We start from the raw sequence: 19,023 nt of genomic DNA on the forward strand, positions 1-19,023 counted from the left end.
TGAGGGGCCTGACGTCTGAGTGGACAGCGCTCGTGATTCGTAGTCCTAAGGTTCCGAGTTCGATCCCCGGCAGAGGCGGAAACAAATGGGCTGAGTTTCTTTCAGCCTGATGAACCTGTTCACCTAGCAGTAAATATGTACCTGGGAGTTAGACAGCTGTTATGGGCTGCTTCTTGGGGATGTGTAACAAAAGGAGGCCTGGTCAAGGATCGGGCTGCGGGAGGTGCTAAGCCCCATAAGCCTAAGATGCTAAGCCCCATAAGCCTAAGATGCTAAGCCCTAAGCCTAAGATGCTCAGGCTAAGACTCCGGCCTCAGCCCCCTAGGCCATGGGGACGCTAAGACGCTTAGCTAAGCAGCTCAAGATAACCTCAAGTATGATGTATCATGGAAGTCGTTCCCCCACTTCCTTTCCCTTCGTAGGGTTTCGTCGGTGTCTGTTCCGGTTATTTTGTATTTTCTTTCTGGCTTTTTCGTGACTGGCATCTCATGCCGAATGTTATCTCTTCTTATCATGCGGTGCTGGAGGAGCAGCTCCAGCTTGCATTTGGGGTGGATGTCACTTTCGCGCCATTCCGCAAGCGCTCTCGTTTCTCTCTTCTCGGTTTGTTGTGGCCCCTTTGGTCCAGGATTGTTTTCTAAAGGCCTTGTTCTTGTTGGCTTTAGCCTGTGGGGGTCAGGTTGGGGAGCTTCATGCTCTTCTCCGGTGCAGGGGTTTCTGCTCTTTTGGTGTGGGAGGTTGTTTTGTTCGTTTGCAGCCCTCGCCTTCTTTTCTGGCAAAGAATGAGACAGCTGGTTTCCGGAGGGGGTTCGTGGGTTGCTGATGTTTGGTTGGTTAGGCCGGGTGCATCGTGTTTTGTATCCAGTTGCGGCTGTACGTTGCTACCTGCGCGACATTGGTTCTTCGACAGTAGATGCGCTCTGGGTGGATCCAGTTTCCATGGTTCCCTGTTCAGGGCTCGTGTATCAGGTTGTCTGCAGGGTTATCAAGTCTAGCCAGCCTATGGTCTATCCTTGTGCCCATGATGTGAGGAAATATGCTGCTCTCACTGCTGTGTTTGGGAATATGTCTTGGGTCGACATTCGGTCACGGGCTTTGGAAATCTAACAGGATCCTGGCCGCGAGATATCTTGTCAGTGTTCCAGGCCCTTTAAGTCCTCATGTTGCTGTGGGACATCTGTCATGGCCTGTTGTCTTTTCTTCATCATGAGACCTGCGGTGCTGCCGCCTCCTGGGTAAATCCTCGTTTTTACTTAACTGTGAGTATTTAGCTTCAGGAAGCCAACTGGGCTTCCCACAGTAAACAAGCGTTGAATGTAATGAAACGCCATTTTCTAGGCGAGCCCTGGAGTCTTCCTAACACACTCCCTCCCTCCTGACACCATCCCTTCCTCCTGACACCATCCTTCCTCCGGTCGGCAATTTTTTTCGTCATTCTACGAACTGAGGGGTATAGCGGCTGACTCGCCTGATCGGGCTTCCCCTCCTCCATGTTGGGGGAAGAGGGGGGGGCTAGCGAACAGACGCGCTAGATGGATGACAATTTGCTTGTTCCATTGATTTCTTTTGGGGGAAGTTCTTTGGCTCTGTTCAGACATAGGTTGCACTTTTAACCAGTTGGGGTTTGCATTGTTTCATCTACCTTTCTGGTGGTATCCACGGGGGATGGCAGAGATGACATATTCTAAATGCAGAAGGCTCATAATGGCTATTGCTCCCTGCACCCCTCTTGAGGGTAGCAGGTTCTGGCGCTGGTCTCCGGTAAGCACTAGAACATCCGGGACTGATGGCACCAAACTAATATGGCACATGTCAGTAGGATAGCTTCAGGGAGCCTCCAGGGCTCACCCAGAAAATGGCATTTCATTACATTCAACACTGGTCTTTTTATTCCTACTATATTGCAACAATTTTTTCCATGTTTCAAAATTTTTTAATATCAATATTTGATAAAAATTTTAACTGCTATTGATGTCTTAAAATAATTGTAGCCAAGAGAGCAGTGTAGTGAAACCCTGATCTTATCCTGACACTTAGTGTTGGCTAATAACAAATGCTATGCTTGCTTTGCTCCCTGTGGTGGCATCTGGCTATACCAGATCAGGGTCATGCCCAGGCACTCTGGTAGGTGGGGGTACAGGTGGTGTCTTGGTAACAAGCTTAGGCTTTGGTCCTAACTCTCGCCTTCGTGCTGCTGGGGGATCCTGCCGTGTTCGATCTCGTGATCGACCTAATCTCATCCTCTCCAATCTCATGTTACGGGGAAGGTAAGTTAGGTCTTGGTGTTAAGGATTCTGTTTACTACAAATACTTATCAGCTTTTGGTAATTGTATTAACATCTCTTAGCAGTTTGTAATAATTTTAGATCCTCTCATTCTAAATCTTTCTTCTCATTCAAGCTATCAAAGTTTTCTCAGCAATATCACCAGTGTTGTATTTATAAGATATGGCATGTTGTAATGACTGATTTAAAATGTTCTAAGCATGATGCATGATAATTATTGCATTGAGGAAAATCTATATACTCACTAAGTCATCATTTTATGTATCAAGTGTCTTGACAACTTAGTTCTTTTTATGAGCACTTCACTGTGAAAATACTTCATCTTTCAGTTTAATTTGTTAACATTATGTGCCAGAACTGTATAATTCCAGTGCAATAATGAGGCAGTAAATTACCTGAAACCAATTAGTGATCCTTTCTGGGAGGGCTACTGTGGTGACTCCTTGTTACTTGTTACCTAGCAAACTCCACCCAATTCAATCCAAACCAAGTCCTTGCAAATCATATGTAAACCTACCATGGGACCAAGAGGCCAAGACCTGGCCCTCTCTAAAATTATTAAAAAAGCAGGTGAATTTAAATCACCCTAAGAAAGAATTATCAGAAAGGGGAAATAGTCAGTCCAGACAACAGCAAGGTAAACTGGAAAACAGGACAGCTAAGACCCTCAACTTTTAAACCACTCGGTGGTCAAGCAACTCTAACATTAGTTCCATCAGCATACCTTTTTTTATGAACCACTAACCTTACCACCTCAGTGATATTGCAAGGCATGAATTTTTAAAAGAGTTCATTCTTATGCACCTCTTCCCGCTACAGTGCCCTTCGGGTCCTGGTTTTTCAGATAAGTGTTGACATCCTGTTCTTTTTTTTTGGCTCCCTGGAGCTATACCGGGCTGATGTGCATATATTTTAGACCGTGGCAGTAGTAAGTTGATGGAGTTCTAGGCCTACCAGGGACCAGAGCCAAAAACTGGCCCCCCTCCAGAGAGGAACGAGGAGAAATAGCCTATAGCTACCCCACGTGTAATTGGAAGCAGTCTATGTCTGCCATCTACCAGATTAGACACCTAGAAAGGTAGGAATTACAAAACAGACTACAGCTGGTAAAAAATTGCAAACCGAAAGCCGAACTAGCAAGCAGAACTCCCCAATCGAAAACAAGCAAACAAGCATGACGGCTGTGGTGGCTGTGGCCACTACAGCTGTTGCACCGCCTGCCTGCGCAACTCTCCCCTCCCCAGGAGCGGGAAGGGGGGCATCCCAGACCTCTGCGCTAGCTATCCATCCTCAGTTAACACTTTCATCCGGCGGCAACGCAGTCTGCATTAATAAATAAATTGACAGATGTCCACTGGTGATGCATGTTGCGTCAAAATTTTTAATATTTGTTCAAATTATATTTTCTGTGGGGAGCCCCGTCGGCTCCCTGGAGCTATCCAGGCCGATATGCTAATGTCAGACTTCAGCATCAGTCATGTGTATGGGGTTCTGTGGGCCTACCGGGGACCACGAGCCAGAACCTGGCCCTCTCAGAGAGGCATGGGAAGCAATGGCCTATAGAAACCGACGTGTGGTTGGAAGCATTCTATGTCTACCATCGACCGGGTTAGGTACCCAGAAAGGTAAGCATTCCGAAACAAACCCCTATTCTTGTGAAAATTGCTACAAAAAGCCGAACAAGTGAATAGAAGTCCCCAAACAGAACTGAGCAAACGAGTGTGATGTCACACGTTGCCGCGCCGCCGTCTGCATGGAAGGGGGAGCCCCAGACCCCTGTGCCGGCCATCCACCCCAGGTTCTGAGGGACGGTCGTGTGCTCTGGCTCCAGTGGTTGTTTTAGCACTGTGTCTTGTGTGTGGTGACTGTCTTTTAGTTGGTGCATGAGCCAGGAGTGATTTTCCAGTACTCAGGCTGCTTGCGCCTAGGGTTTCCTTCCCTAGGTGCCCAGTAAGTACCCTTGCCCCTTGGGGCTTGGGGGCCACCTTCCACAAGTTCCTTGGGTTCTGCCTCTGCTAGGCTGTTTACTGCTTGGTTTTCGGCTGCCCTTTGTGTGCCAGGTGAACTGTCTTCCTTGTTCGCCTTAGGGTAGGGGGCATTTTGCACTGGTAGGGGCGCAGGTTACTGCACAACTTGTTTTCACCAATCATAGCGACCGACTCTGTGCCGCTTGGGTTCCGTGTCCTCTTGCTGGGTTTTCTTTTTCTTTTTGTTTGCCTGCCTGATGGGGGGGGGGGGGGGGGGGGTCAGGGGTCTGCCTTGGTTATTGCCCCCTGTGTATTGAGTACTTTTCTTTCTTCTGGTGGTTCCCCCTGCTATGTCCCCTTGAGTGTTCACATCCCGGGGGGTTCTTAGAAAGTTGTTTGGTAGACTTGGGCGCCAGTTAGCAGTACCTTGCCTGGGCTTTCCTGAGCGTAAGTTCCGTCGCAGGACCCTGGTAATCCTCACGGGGACGCGTGGGTCCGATGGATGTGTCCTCTGATTCCCCCCTCACTTTGTACAAGTTTGAGGGTTGCTCTGTACCCTTGTCTCAGGGGTGACTCACTGTTTTTGCCTCCGTCTGCTGCCTGTTGGGTCGGTGGCACCTTCGACCCGGAGTCCTGCAAGTTTTGTTGCTTGTTTGTGACTCAGTTACCCAGTCTTATGCTGACTATGCGGGTGCAGGCAGTACGGGCGTTGCACGTTGAGTTCAGGTGGTTGCAATGCGCTAGGTTGTTTGCTCCAAGAAAGCCCCGACCGAGGCTGGCCCATTTTGGTTGTTGTAACGGGGCTTGGGGGTGGTGGTTGCTTCGGTTTTGTTTCTGTCTGTGTCCCCTTGTCTTTCCCCTGTTATGGTTCAGTCTGGTCCCCCCCACCCTTCCTTCCTGCATCCAGATCCTTACCGTCTGTGGGTTCGGGGTCGGGGCGGGGCTTCAATGGTCTTGAGACTCAGGCGATCTCGGGGATTTCCTCTTCCGGGGTAGTGACGGAGGTATTCCAGCCTGTTCCTCCAGCCGTGTTGTATGAGTCTGCCAGTGGGCTCCTTTCCTTAGTAATTTTCTGGCTGTCCCGTCTTTTTCATGTGGGGCTGTGGCTTTCGGGGGGACAGCTCGGCCCCGAGGCCGGAGAGGGGCTGACATGGGGTGCCTTGGACCCCGTCGAACTCCGCCGGGGTTTTCTACCCTCTGAGCGGGGCTTGCGGTTACGGGGAGTGGGGGTTTTCCTTTCCCCCCTTTGCGTTTGAGTTGTTGGGCGTCAGCCCTTCCCCGGGTTCATATTCTTGTCTCTTCGGGTCCATTCAGTTCCGTCCTGTTGGTGGGAACTCTTCTCCTTTAACTCACCCTTCTTCTCTGGGACGGGACTTCTCCCGTCATGTCGGGGTCATGTTCTCCAATTATTGGGGTTTTACATGACTTTTGGTCTCGGGTGCGACTGTGCCTTTATGAGCTTTCGTGGATTTGTTCTTGCTTCTGTAGGTTCTCGAAGGTTTGGGAAGGTCTTCACTTCTTCCCGTGTTGTTGGAACGTCTGTCGTCTTCCAGTGAGGCTTACCTCCAGTCCTTTCTAGGGCTCGTTGGGACTCTTCCGTGCTTCTTCTTGGTTTTCGATACTGTCTCGTTCTTTTGTGATTATATCTTCTCTCTGTGGTCTGTCTCGGCACTGCTCATTTTCCTTACATACTCCTAGTTGGCACCTTCCCCGCCAGGCGGGTTGTGCGGTTCGGACCATATGCATCCTGCGCATGCGCTGTGGGAGTTTGTTTTGTTATGGATGGTGTACACAAGTGCTGGGGTTCCGCATCCTTTTTCTCTTGAGTGCTTCGCCTCTCACTCCTCTCATCTCTCCAGTCTGTGCCCCGTAGATACTGGGGGTGTTCTGGGTTCCTGACATGGGGAGGACACCTGGTTTTCTCTGCATACGGGTGTGAGGTGCAGCATTCACCTCAACCCTACTCTTCTCCTGCATGTGTGGCTCTGACCTTCTACTGGCGGTGCTCCCGGAATCTTCTCGGCTGTGGTGTGTCATGACACGTTTGTGCCTATGCTCTGCAGGTGAGTTTATGCGGTCTGGCGTCTCTTTCGGCTTTTGGCTGGTTCGTGGTTTTTGGATAAAAACATAAGAACAAGGGTAACTTCAGAGGGCCTATTGGCCCATACGAGACAGCTCCTATTTTAACCATCCCAACCCCACTCGTATACAAGTCCTACCCATGCTTGAATCAATCACAGCACCTCACCTCCACAAGGTAACATTTTGATGCGGTTTTGGTACAGTGGATGTGTGTTGGGGATTGGTTGTGGCGTTTTGTTAGGCCCTTGTGTGCTTCTTCCTGGGGCCTTCCTTGTTCGTCTGTGTTCTTTGTTACATGGAGGGGCACGGCCCAATTTTTTTGTGGTCTTATCATAGTCATTCATTCCTTTCCCGTCTTGCAGTGCATGGCTTTGCCCTTCCATATGCATTGAATTCTCTGTACTCACCTAGTTGTCCTCATCTAGTTTTGCTTGTGGGGGGTTGAGCTTTGGCTCTTTGGTGCCGCCTCTCACCTGTCTTTACCGGACATTTGCATGACCTCTGTGTGTTGTTTGTGATGTCCCTTTCGTTCCCGTTTGCTGCCTGTCTTCCTCATTCTTCATCTTCCTTCTACAATCTTGTTCCTAGCCGCTGGTGTTGGGGATCGTTTTCTTGCGATTTTCCGTTTTTTCCTCATTCTCCTACATATTGTTGTGTGTTTTGTATGTGCCTTTTGGCTTTCCTACTGCTAGGTTGGACTTTGTCCCTGTTTAGTTCCCTGCTTTTGCACCACCTCTGTGTTGGTTCTTTTCTGGCTTGCCAGGTTTGGGTTCCTGGTTTCCTGGCTTACCCTACCGTTTGGTATTTTCGAGGTCTCCTTCTCTCTAGTCTCGCATCGGAACCACAGTGTTTTCGATCTCCTGGTGAGCTCGCTGGCATTCGGTAGTTCTCTGTATGGCGGACGTTCCATCTCATTCCTTGTCGGCTTGGGTTTCCGGCTGTGCTTGCTCGGTGGATGCACCCGAGATTTTCCCGAGATTTTCCCACGGTTCCGCCTCTTCCTGTGCTCGATCAGTCCATGGCGGGGCTGGTTCAGTTCTACTGCGAGTCTCTCATCATCTGTTGGTGTTCAGGTGGCTTTGTTGATGGTGTCCCACCTGCGTGCTTCATCTTGGCATGATGAAGCCAAGACGGGTGTGTTTTTTTTTTTTTTTGGCGGTCCTTCCTTTTTCTTTCTGTCCCTTCGTAGGTTTGCTGCGTTTTGATGGAGTGGTCCTGTCCTTCTCTTGTGGAGGTGCAAGGCCATCATCTTGCCACATACTGTTTCGTACGGCGCTGGCGGAGCTGTTCCGGGTTTCTTCGATTTTGGAGTTGCCTCGGCACTGCTTCGCGAGCAGTCTCTGGCATGGTTCACCTCCGGCCTGCTCTTGCACCGCTTGAGTTGTCCTGGTTCTTGGATTGCGTGCTCTCTTCTCTTCTCCTCAGTGTGTTGTGGCCCCTTCGGCTCTGGATTGTTTTCCGAGGCTCTCTTGTTTTGGGCGTTGGCCTGTGGGGGTAGGGTCAGGGTGCTTCCCTCCTCCGCCACCTGGGTTTCGGCTCTTTTGGTTCTCCTGATAGGTTTGTTCACTTCAGCCATCTCTGTCTTTTCTGGGGTGGACTGGCACTGATGCTTTCCGGAGGGGTCCTTGGGTTGTTGATGCTTGGTTGGTCTAGCCGGGGGTGCATAGTGTTGTGTTCGTTTGCGGCACTTTGCCGTGCTTGGCATGCCGCGGCTGCCGTGACCGGGGCATGCTTTGGGTTGTTCCAAGTTCCCTTCTTCTCTGTACCAGGGAGCAGTTCTCTTGGATCGTCCATGGGGTGGTTCGGTTTTGCCAGCCTGCGGTCAGTCCCCATGTCTAAATAGTTCGTTGGTTGGCTCTGCGTTCCTTTGATGATGTTCCTGGGCCTTGTCGGGCCTGTGTGGCCTTGGGTTAGCATTTGCAGTTTTGTCTCCACTTTGCGTTGGGGTGTGTGCGACTTATGCCTCCCGGGTTAGGTCCCTCTTGTTTTCGTCTTCGGGTAGATAGCTCCGGGGAGCCGATGGGGCTCCCTCCTAGAAAACCAGCGTTGAATGTAATGAAGCGCCGTTTTCTGGGCGAGTCCCGGAGGCTCCCCAGCAACCCTCCCTCCCTCTGGTTGGCAGTTTTTGCATGTTTTTTATATCCAGCCTCAGAACTGGAATCTGGATGGCCGGTGTGGGGGTCTGGGGCCCCCCTGTTCCCCCTAACAAGGAGGGGGGGAGCTGTGCAGACGGCGGCGCGGCGACGTGTGGCGTCATACTCGTTTGCTCATTTCTGTTTGGGGAGTTCTACCACTTATTCGGCTTTTTGTAGCAATTTTCACCAGAATAGGGGATTGTTTTGGGACGCCTGCCTTTCTGCGTGCCTAACCGGTCGATGGCAGACATAGAATGCTTCCAACCACACGGGGGGTTCTATAGGCCATTGCTCCTCATGCCTCTCTGAGGGGGCCAGGTTCTGGCTCAAGGTCCCCGGTAGGCCCACAGAACTCCATACACATGTCTGATGCCGAAGTCTGACATTAGCATATCAACCTGGAAAGCTCTGGGGGAGTCTCTGGAACTCACCCAGAAAATGGCATTTCATTACATTCAACACTTTTTTTTTTTATCCGATCATTATGGAAAGGGTTTTAAAATGTGCGCCAACGTCTTCGCATTTTCTGTGATAGTCCATGTGGCACCAAGGCACCTCCACCCATGCGGTAGGACCCATCGTTATTGTGTCTCCGCTCGTAATCACTTCGGCCTTCCCTCGCGTCCAAAACGTGTGCACTCTCTAGCTATTTTCCTCGGCTTCTTCACCTCCAGTTGAAAATTCATCATGGACTCAGAACACTAGAGTCAGTTTATTGCTTGTGGTGCTGCTGCTAAGAGAAATGCTCGTATTGTGGCCCTAATTTTAATACTTTTAATTTGAAAAGCCCTAATTCGCATAGAGAAACACCTGAGGTGACGTGTTTGCTACAAATCTGGTGAAAGGAATGACACCAGGTATAAATGCAAGTTGTGTGGTATGGCACTGTATGAGGCACCGTGCTACAGCACATTTATGAAAATTACCTCGGCTGAAGACATTGAAAAACTTCAAGCTGATGTTAATAAAGTTTTTGACTGGGCATCAGAAAATAACATGATGTTTAATAGTGATAAATTCCAGGTACTCAGGTACGGTAAAAATGAGGATCTTAAACATAATACGGGGTACAAAACACAAATGTGCCCATAGTAGGAAAACAGCATGTAAAGGATTTGGGAATAATGATGTCTGACGACCTAACGTTTAGGGAGCATAACCAAGCAAATATTGTGTCAGCCAGAAAAATGATCGGATGTATTACGAGAACTTTCAAATCCAGGGATCCCATCACATTGGTTGTACTCTTCAAGTCACTTGTGTTGTCCCGACTTGAATACTGCTCAGTACTCACTTCCGCCTTCAGAGCAGGAGAGATTGCTGAAATAGAGGGAATACAGAGAACATATACAGCACGCATAGATGCGATAAAGCACCTAAATTATTGGGATCGTCTCAAAGCCCTCCAAATGTACTCACTAGAAAGAAGGCGAGAGAGATATCAAATAATAATTACGTGGAAGATACTGGAGAACCAAGTACCAAATCTACACAGTAAAAATAACAACGTACTGGAGTGAACGATATGGAAGAAAATGCAGAATAGAACCAGTGAAGAGCAGGGTTGCCATAGGCACAATCAGAGAATACTGTATAAATGAGAGGTCCACATTTGTTCAGCACCCTCCCAGCGAGCATAAGAAATATTGCCGTAACAACCGTGGACATCTTCAAGAGGAAACTAGAATGTTTCCGCCAAGGAGTGCCGGACCAACAGGGCTGTGGTGGATATGTCAAGCTTGGCCTTGGGCCAGGCTTGGGGAGTAGAAGAACCCCAGAACCCCATCAACCAGGTATACTATCGCAAGAAAGCATACTGGGTGGATGAGCAGTAATGCTTACCCCCCAATCCACTCCACCTATAAAACATGGGCTAAGAAACTTCAAGAAACCTTTTTCTGGAGCAGGTGGAGTGGTTCAACCTAATGCTCAACTCATGCTCTACAAACATCATTGGGTGGTAAGTACAGACACTTTGTTTCATTTTTTTATACATATGATATTGTGGTTTATACTTTATCTTATTGGTATTGGTAATGTTGTTCTTCCATTTGCTCTTATATGCATATAACCCTTTAGATCATTCTAATGCGAACAATTTGATACCAGAATGAACGACGTAACACGAAAATTGATGTTATCAAACTGAAAAGAATATACATATTTGTGTCCAGGTGTTGTGTGTGTGCCAATGGGTGCACGCTCACGGGTAATGCTTGGGCGACTTTCGGCTTTGCTGCAGGGAAGGGGGGAGGCGCTCGCTGGTGTTTTGGACTTATGAATATGCATATACTCCCTGTAGGGAATTCTATTACGAACAAATTGATACCAAAATGAACAACTTAGCACGAGAATTGAGTATACTGCGTGTATAGTATACTGTATAAAAGAGTATACACATTTTATAACTGTTCCAAGCTCATGGGGTAATGCTCGCCCAATTTTTGGGTTTGGTGCGGGTGGCACGCCTGGCTTTTGGATCTTACATGCATATACCTCTGTAGGGAATTCTATTGCAAACAATTTGATACCAAAATGAACGACGTACAATGAAAATTGAGGTGAGAAAACTGAAAATAGTACAGGGGCACCTTGGTTTACAAATTTAATCCATTCCTGGAGACAGTTTGTAACCCGAAAATTTGTAAACCCAAGCGAATTTCCTGATAAGAAATAATTTGAAATGAATTAATCCATTCCTGACTCCCTAAAAAATTTACTTCAACGTAAATTTTATACCTAATTCTCCCAAATCTTCACTACAAAAGTATGCACAAGTTATTACTTAAATTTACTGATGTTATTACTGATAATTTACTGTTGGCATATGGAAGATGGTGAGGAGGGTGAAGGAGGAAAGGTGTTACTGTTTGGAAGGGGAGTCCCCTTCCATTATAACATCAGGCAGTGATGACTTCTCTGGGGTACACACTCTGGCACGTTTTGCCTGCATACCACTAGAACCTGCTTCTGGCTCTCTGCATGATTGTCTAATTGTTTTTCTTGAAGATTGTTTTTCCCTACTTTGTAAGACTTGTCTGTAGTGAGACATCACATTGTCATTAATAAGATCAATGCAACGGCCTACTAAGGCTTTATCTGGGTGATTCTTTTCAGCAAAACTTTGCAGTTCTTCTCATACTGCACATATTTTCTTGATGAGGAAAGGACATCCTCTACTGCCTCCTCCTCCTCCCCTGAAGATTTGTTATACTGCCTAGCTAGTTCAACAACACGTGTACCATTTTCATGTTTACAAATGAGCTCTTGTTTTTCCTCTATGGTCATACTCACATGTGTTTTCTTGACTTGAACCTTACCACTGGCTTTCTTGGGACCCATGGCAAGATATATAATAACAACTTTTATGTTCAAATAGCCAAAAATCCAAAAAAAACCTGTAAATCCTTGCAAAGAATTCAGGCGGGAAGCACTGGTAAACTAAGGCGCAATCGCCGTGCCACCACGCACTAGGTCGTCCATACGCGTATCAACAACCTCGTATCCCGGGTAAAGTTCGTAATCCAATTAAAATTTTCCAAAAAAATCTGGTCTCGTAACCCGAAAAGTTCGTAAACAGGGACATTCGTAAACCGAGGTACCACTGTATACTTATTTCAGTGTGGCCGCTCGCTCATGTGAAATGCTCGGCGCACCTTGGGGGTAGGCTGGGGCACACACACCGAGAACACAAAAGTGTTAAGAAGCTGTTGTGCATGGTGATGGTCGATTGGCTCCATCCTTTGTGCGGTGCTGCATATCAGTGTTGTTGCTCAGTGTTGGTGATGTGCGAGCCAGGTGTAACACAAGAGTACTGGGACTGCATGCACCTAGGGCCACCTTCCATAGGTGCCCTGTTAGTACTGCCCCTGCGGCCTAGGGTTATCTTTCACTGAGACGTTCGAGAACTACCTCCATGAGGTTTTGTTGCTGCTCGGTAATTGCCTGCCCTTAGGGTTCAGCTGGGGTGGTTCTTAGTCCTGTTTGCTCTTAGGTAGGAGGTAGTTTGGTCGCTGGCTAGGGCGCGAGGTACTATGGGGCTGTCTGATATACCTGGTTGATACCTGGTTGATGGGGTTCTGGGAGTTCTTCTACTCCCCAAGCCCGGCCCGAGGCCAAGCTTGACTTGTGAGAGTTTGGTCCACTAGGCTGTTGCTTGGAGCGGCCCGCAGGCCCACATACCCACCACAGCCCGGTTGGTCCGGCACTCCTTGGAGGAATAAATCTAGTTTCCTCTTGAAGATGTCCACGGTTGTTCCGGCAATATTTCTTATGCTTGCTGGGAGGACGTTGAACAACCGCGGACCTCTGATGTTTATACAGTGTTCTCTGATTGTGCCTATGGCACCTCTGCTCTTCACTGGTTCTATTCTACATTTTCTTCCATATCGTTCACTCCAGTACGTTGTTATTTTTCTGTGTAGATTTGGTACTTGGCCCTCCAGTATCTTCCAGGTGTATATTATTTGATATCTCTCTCGTCTTCTTTCTAGTGAGTACATTTGGAGGGCTTTGAGACGATCCCAATAATTTAGGTGCTTTATCGCATCTATGCGTGCTGTATATGTTCTCTGTATTCCCTCTATTTCAGCAATCTCTCCTGCTCTGAAGGGGGAAGTGAGTACTGAGCAGTACTCAAGACGGGACAACACAAGTGCCTTGAAGAGTACAACCATTGTGATGGGATCCCTGGATTTGAAAGTTCTCGTAATCCATCCTATCATTTTTCTGGCTGTCGCAATGTTTTCTTGGTTATGCTCCTTAAACGTTAGGTCGTCAGACATTATTATTCCCAAATCCTTTACATGCTGTTTTTCTACTATGGGTACATTTGATTGTGTTTTGTACTCTGTATTATGTTTAAGGTCCTCATTTTTACCGTACCTGAGTACCTGGAATTTATCACTGTTAAACATCATGTTATTTTCTGATGCCCAGTCGAAAACTTTATTAATATCAGCTTGAAGTTTTTCAATGTCTTCAGCCGAGGTAATTTTCATACTGATTTTTGTGTCATCTGCAAAGGATGATACGAAGCTGTGACTTGTATTTTTGTCTATATCTGATATGAGAATAAGGAAAAGCAGCGGTGCAAGGACTGTACCCTGAGGTACAGAGCTTTTAACTGCACTTGGACTAGATTTTATATGGTTGACCGTTACTCGCTGAGTCCTGTTTGACAGAAAACTGAGTATCCAGCGTCCTACTTTACCGGTTATTCCCATTGACTTCATTTTGTGTGCTATCACGCCATGGTCACATTTATCGAAAGCCTTTGCGAAGTCCGTGTATATCACATCAGCATTCTGTTTTTCTTCTAATGCCTCAGTGACTTTTTCGTAGTGCTCAAGTAGCTGTGAGAGGCACGATCTTCCCGCTCGAAATCCATGTTGGCCTGGGTTGTGAAGGTCATTGGTCTCCATGAAATTGGTGACCTGACTCCTAATCACTCTCTCAAATACTTTTATGATGTGCGATGTTAGTGCAACTGGTCTATAATTCTTTGCCAATGCTTTGCTCCCTCCCTTGTGTAGAGGGGCAATGTCTGCTACTTTAAGTGCATCTGGTATCTCCCCCATGTCTAAGCTCTTCCTCCACACTATACTGAGTGCCTGTGCTACCGGCACTTTGTATTTCTTTATAAATATTGAATTCCATGAGTCTGGACCTGGGGCCGAGTGCATGGGCATGTTTTCAATTTCTCTTTCAAAATTTAATGCGCTCGTGTTTATATCAGTTATATTTACAGGGGTTTGAATATCCCGCATAAAGAAATTGTCTGGATCTTCCACCTTCATGTTGTTTATTGGAGTGCTAAACATGTCCTCATACTGTTTTTTTAGGATTTCACTAATTTCTTTGTCATCCTCCGTGTATGAACCTTCACTTGTACGAATAGGTCCAATACTGGCAGTGGTTTTTGCTTTTGATTTCGCATATGAGAAGAAATATTTTGGATTTTTCTTTATTTCCTGAATTGCTTTCTGTTCTAACTGCCTTTCGCATAGCAACCGGTTCTGCTCCCCTGGAGATGTGCTTTTGCGGGGTTTTACTTTTGTTTTGCCTGGTGGGGGTCTGCCTGTGTGGCTGTAGGATCACTTGTATGATTTTAGTGGCCCTCTACTAGGTCCCTGTGCTTGCACACGTCACAGGGATTCAGCTTTTAGTTTGTTTGCTTGGTAGCTCTGGGAATAACCTGTTAGCAGTACCTCACTTGGGCTTCCCATAGCAGTCAGTTTAAGAGGCCCTGGAAACCCCCGTTGGGGCTCATTGGTCCGATGGAGGAAACCTCTGCATCCCACCCGAGTTTGAAGGTTGCTCTGTCCCTTTGTCTCAGGGTGACACTCACCGTCTTTGCCACCACCATGCTGCCTGTTGGGTCAATGACACCTTTGACCCCTAGTCCTGCGAGTGGTGTTCCTTGCTTGTACTCCAATTCACCTAGTCCACTGATATTGATTTCGGGTGCAGGCAGCTTTAGCGTCTCATGCACGGTTTAAGTTGCTGCAACATGCAAGGTTGATTGCCTTTCCCGATGCCCCGCAGCTGCCCCGCTTTGTTGCTTGGTGGTGAGACTCTTGCGGCTTCGGGAATTGCCCCTTCAGGATCGGTGGTGAAGGCATTCAAACCTGTTCTTCCTGCCGGAACTTTTGGGTCGTGCCAGCAGGGATCCCATACATCCCTACTTTTCCAGTGGACTCTACTTTTTCTCCAGAGGCAAAGGGTTTGGAGGACATCTTGGCCCCGGGTCCTGATGTGCAGGATCCCGGGATTAGGGAGGAGTTGATTTGAGGGGCTTGGGCCCCATTTGGCATGAGGCTTGTTGTTACAGGAGGGAGATTTATTTTATCCCTCCCCCCCTCCCTGCACGAGTTTGATATGAGGGTGGCTCCTCCCGGGTTCGGTTCCGGGTTCCTTGGATTCCTCAGTTCCCTACTTCCGGAGGTTTTCGGCTTCCCTTGTCCCACCGAGGGAGGTGCTGGAGGCCCTTGTGGTTTACCTCCTGCGAGACCCGGATTACGCCTCGATAATGGATCCTTCTTCTTTTGAGTTTGGCTCCTCTTTTCCTTACTGGGTGCATTATGAGGTGCTGGAGTCTTCCTGGCTGGCAGACTGCACCTTTTTTTTGTTGGAGGCATGGCATGCATTCTGTCGGACTCGCACGCTTGAGTGGCAGGAGTTGACTACGGTCATTCAGGTTTTCCTGGGGATGAGGCAATTTTGAGCACCTCATTGCATGCTTGTTCACCCCCATGCTTCCTTGTGATATCAGCCAGGTACTGCTTCACGTGCAGGTTCCCTCCCTTTCAGAGTCCCTGGTGGCTGAGGATTTGTGTGCCCATGGGCATTTGGCTTTGGTCTTGTGTGTCTTTTCCCTGCTGGAGCTGTTTTCGAATGGCTTAAGGAGGATGTGGAGGAGCTGGGTCCAGGCCAGTGTCCGGTGTGCTTGCCTCGGCAGCTCGGGTGTCGGCTGTCTTGTTGAAGTTGTATGCGCCGATTCTACAGGAGGCAGTGTGTCTGTTCTTTGCTTCTTGCCTCGCGTGCCAACAGGCAGTGCTCGTCCACTCTTTGGAATCTGCTTGGGCCCTGGCTATTAGTTTTCATCCCCTTTTTGTCCATTGCTGTTTGCGGAGTCTGCGGTGGTACATTTTCTGCAAGCGGCTTTGTCTAGATGTCAGCCTATGTTGGACTTATAGGTTCTCCAGGGGGAGCCGTGGTGGTCCTGCCCGGAAGGGTCGTGCCAAGGCTTGGGATTCCTTCAGTTGTCGTAAGCCAGTAGTGTCAGATTCGGGGACGGCCCCTCCTGTGGAGCCATTGTCACAGTGATCGCTCTGTGATCAATCAATGGTCTGAGTGTCGGTCGGGCTCTCGTAGGAGTCGTCGGCCCCTTTCGCAGTTTGCCCCATTAACAGGGTGATTGGGGGGGGGGGAGAGGTTCATGCTGTTTGCTTTCGCCTGATCCCACGATTTGTGGGCATTCCGGATCGTTTCCTCCAGCCTGTGGTAGCGTCTCCTAGAAAGGAGACGAGAGAGATACCAAATAATATACACATGGAAAATACTGGAGGGTCAGGTCCCAAATCTACACAGTAAAATAACAACGTACTGGAGTGAACGATATGGAAGAAAATGCAAGATTGAACCAGTGAAGAGCAAAGGTGCCATAGGCACAATCAGAGAGCACTGTATAAACATCAGAGGTCCGCAGTTGTTCAACGTCCTCCCAGCGACTATAAGAAATATTGCCGGAACAACCGTGGACATCTTCAAGAGAAAACTGGACGGTTTTCTAAGAGAAGTTCCGGATCAGCCGGGCTGTGGTGGGTACGTGGCCCTGCGGGCCGCTCCAAGCAACAGCCTGGTGGACCAAACTCTCACAAGTCGAGCCTGGCCTCGGGCCGGGCTTGGGGAGTAGAAGAACTCCCAGAACCCCATCAACCAGGTATCAACCAGGTTGGGTGGCTCCCCCTCTTTCGGGAGGATCGGAGCTGGTAAGGTAAGTTTCTTCCACTGCACTCTGTCATGTCACCCTGAGGTGGGTTTGCTGAGGCGTGGTCAAAACTATGGTGTCCCTCAAGTGGGTTTCCCGCCTGTTTCCAGTTCCAAAGCGGGACTGTATGGACCTGCATTTCATTCTGGACTTGTCTGAACCCTGTGTCTTTTGCCCCTCCTTTTGGATGCCAACACTGTCCCAAGTCCGGCTGCTTTTGGCACTGGGTGTTTGGATGACGTGTCTGGCCCTCCGGGACACATATTGGCACGTCACGATTCATTCAGTGTTCAGGGACTGGCTCGGTTTTGTCATGGGGCGACAGGCCTACTGCTTTTGTTTCCTTCCATTCGATTTGAATCTGATACCTCGCGTGTTCACGTGCCTTACCCAGGTCGTGGTAACATGTTTGCGTCTGCTAGGAGTTCGGGTTCTGGCATATCTTAACGGATAGCTGGTCTGGGCTCCCAGCCAGTCCGCATTTCTGCTCACCAGGGTTTTGGTTCTTTCCCCAGCTTGCCGGGTTTGAGTTCTTGGTGAACTGGAGGAAGTCCCATTTGATTCCCTCTCAGATTCAGACTTGACTGGGTCTTGTCTGGGACTCTAGGACTGCTTCCTTGTCTCTCCCTCCTGTGGCGTTGTTGCGGCTGTGGTCCCACCTTCACTATTTTTGGAGGGCACCCAGGTCATTTGTCTATTGTTCGAGCAGCTGTGCGAGATTGGTCCCAAACCTGCACACTGAAATAACATCACATGAGATCAGAAGGCATGGCAGGATGTCCAGAATTCCCCAGTTGAAAAGCAGAGGTGCAACAAGTACTCTGAGAGAAAGCCCTATCAACATCAGAGGCCCAAGACTATTCAACTCTCTTCCACTACACATAAGGGGCATAACTGGCTGACCCCTCACAGTGTTCAAGAGAGAACTGGATAATCACCTCCAAAGTATACCTAATCAACCAGGCTGTGATTCATACGTCAGGCTGTGAGCAGCCATGTCCAACAACCTGGTTAACCAGGAGGCCTGGTCGACGACTGGGCCACGAGGACGCAAAGCCCTGGAAGCACCTCAAGATAACCAAGGTAAAGTAGGTCGCTGGCTTCCTTTTCGGGTTTTTCGGGGTTCTGTGTCATGGCACCTTCCCAAGCTCTTGCTCGATGTGTTCACGGATGCCTCGTCTCTCGGCTGGGGTTTTATGACGTCCTTACATCGGGCTCAAAGCATGGTGCGGGAGTTTGCAGTGGTGTGGCATTCGCTTCAGAGAGTTCGTGTTGCTCGTGGAGCAACAATCCGGCTCCATTCGGACTGCTTCCCTGTGGTTCATTGTTGTAACCACGGGGGTTCGATGCAGTCCTTGGCTCTTTGGGGCTGGTCGCTTCGAGTGACTTGTCTACTGAGCTCTCGGAGTTTGGCTCTCCTGGTGGTTCACGTTCAGAGTGTCAAACGTCATGGCGGACAGCCTATCTCGGTTCATTCCCCTTTACCATAGAATGGATGGTCGACGCCAACTCGTTCAGTTGGCTCTGCCGGACGTATGGGCACCTGGAGATGGACGTCTTCGCATCGGCATGGTCGACGCATCTTCCAGTGTATGTGACGCCCTTCCCCAACTGCTAGGCTATCGGGGTCGATGTCTTTCAGCTGGACTGGTCGAGGTGGGGTTACATGTACCTCTTCCCACCGGTTCAGTTATTGCTTCAGGTCCTGGCTCGCTTGGAGACTACCAGAGAAGAGTAGACCTGTTGCCCCCTTAGTGGCTGGCCCAACCTGGGTTTCAGGCGCTGCTCGCTCAATGTTTAAACCCGAGGGTCTTCTCGTGGCTCCGCCCCTTTTAGCAGATTGGTCCGATATGGTACGTGGCTGGTTCAATCTTCTCCGCTCTTCACGTCTGGTCTTTTTGATGGTGGTTTATCCCCACTTGTATGGTGATCAGGTGGCTTAGTTGATGGTGTCCCACTTGAGAGTTTCATCTTGGCGGCAGTTTGAAGTTTCCTGGCTATCCTTTTGGCACTTTGTCTCTTTGTAGGTAGTCTACAATTTCTGATCGGGTTCTGTCTTTTCC

At 48.8% G+C, this 19,023-nt stretch overlaps 1 protein-coding gene across 10 annotated transcripts in view; it reads left to right on the top strand.

The window, feature by feature from the left end:
* POSH (Plenty of SH3s) overlaps positions 1–19,023 on the top strand; it is a 245,347-nt gene that overhangs the window by 177,084 nt on the left and 49,240 nt on the right. For 9 of the 10 annotated variants that reach the window (XM_045750320.2, XM_045750322.2, XM_069302999.1 and 6 more), the window contains one exon: positions 2,100–2,267. The exons of the other annotated variant lie outside the window; for it this stretch is intronic. In XM_045750320.2, coding sequence (XP_045606276.1) covers positions 2,100–2,267 — 168 coding nt within the window. The remainder of the gene's footprint in view (positions 1–2,099; positions 2,268–19,023) is intronic. 10 annotated transcript variants of the gene reach the window in all.

This window comes from Procambarus clarkii, chromosome 49 (genome assembly GCF_040958095.1).
Source record: "Procambarus clarkii isolate CNS0578487 chromosome 49, FALCON_Pclarkii_2.0, whole genome shotgun sequence".
NCBI lineage: Eukaryota > Metazoa > Arthropoda > Malacostraca > Decapoda > Cambaridae > Procambarus > Procambarus clarkii.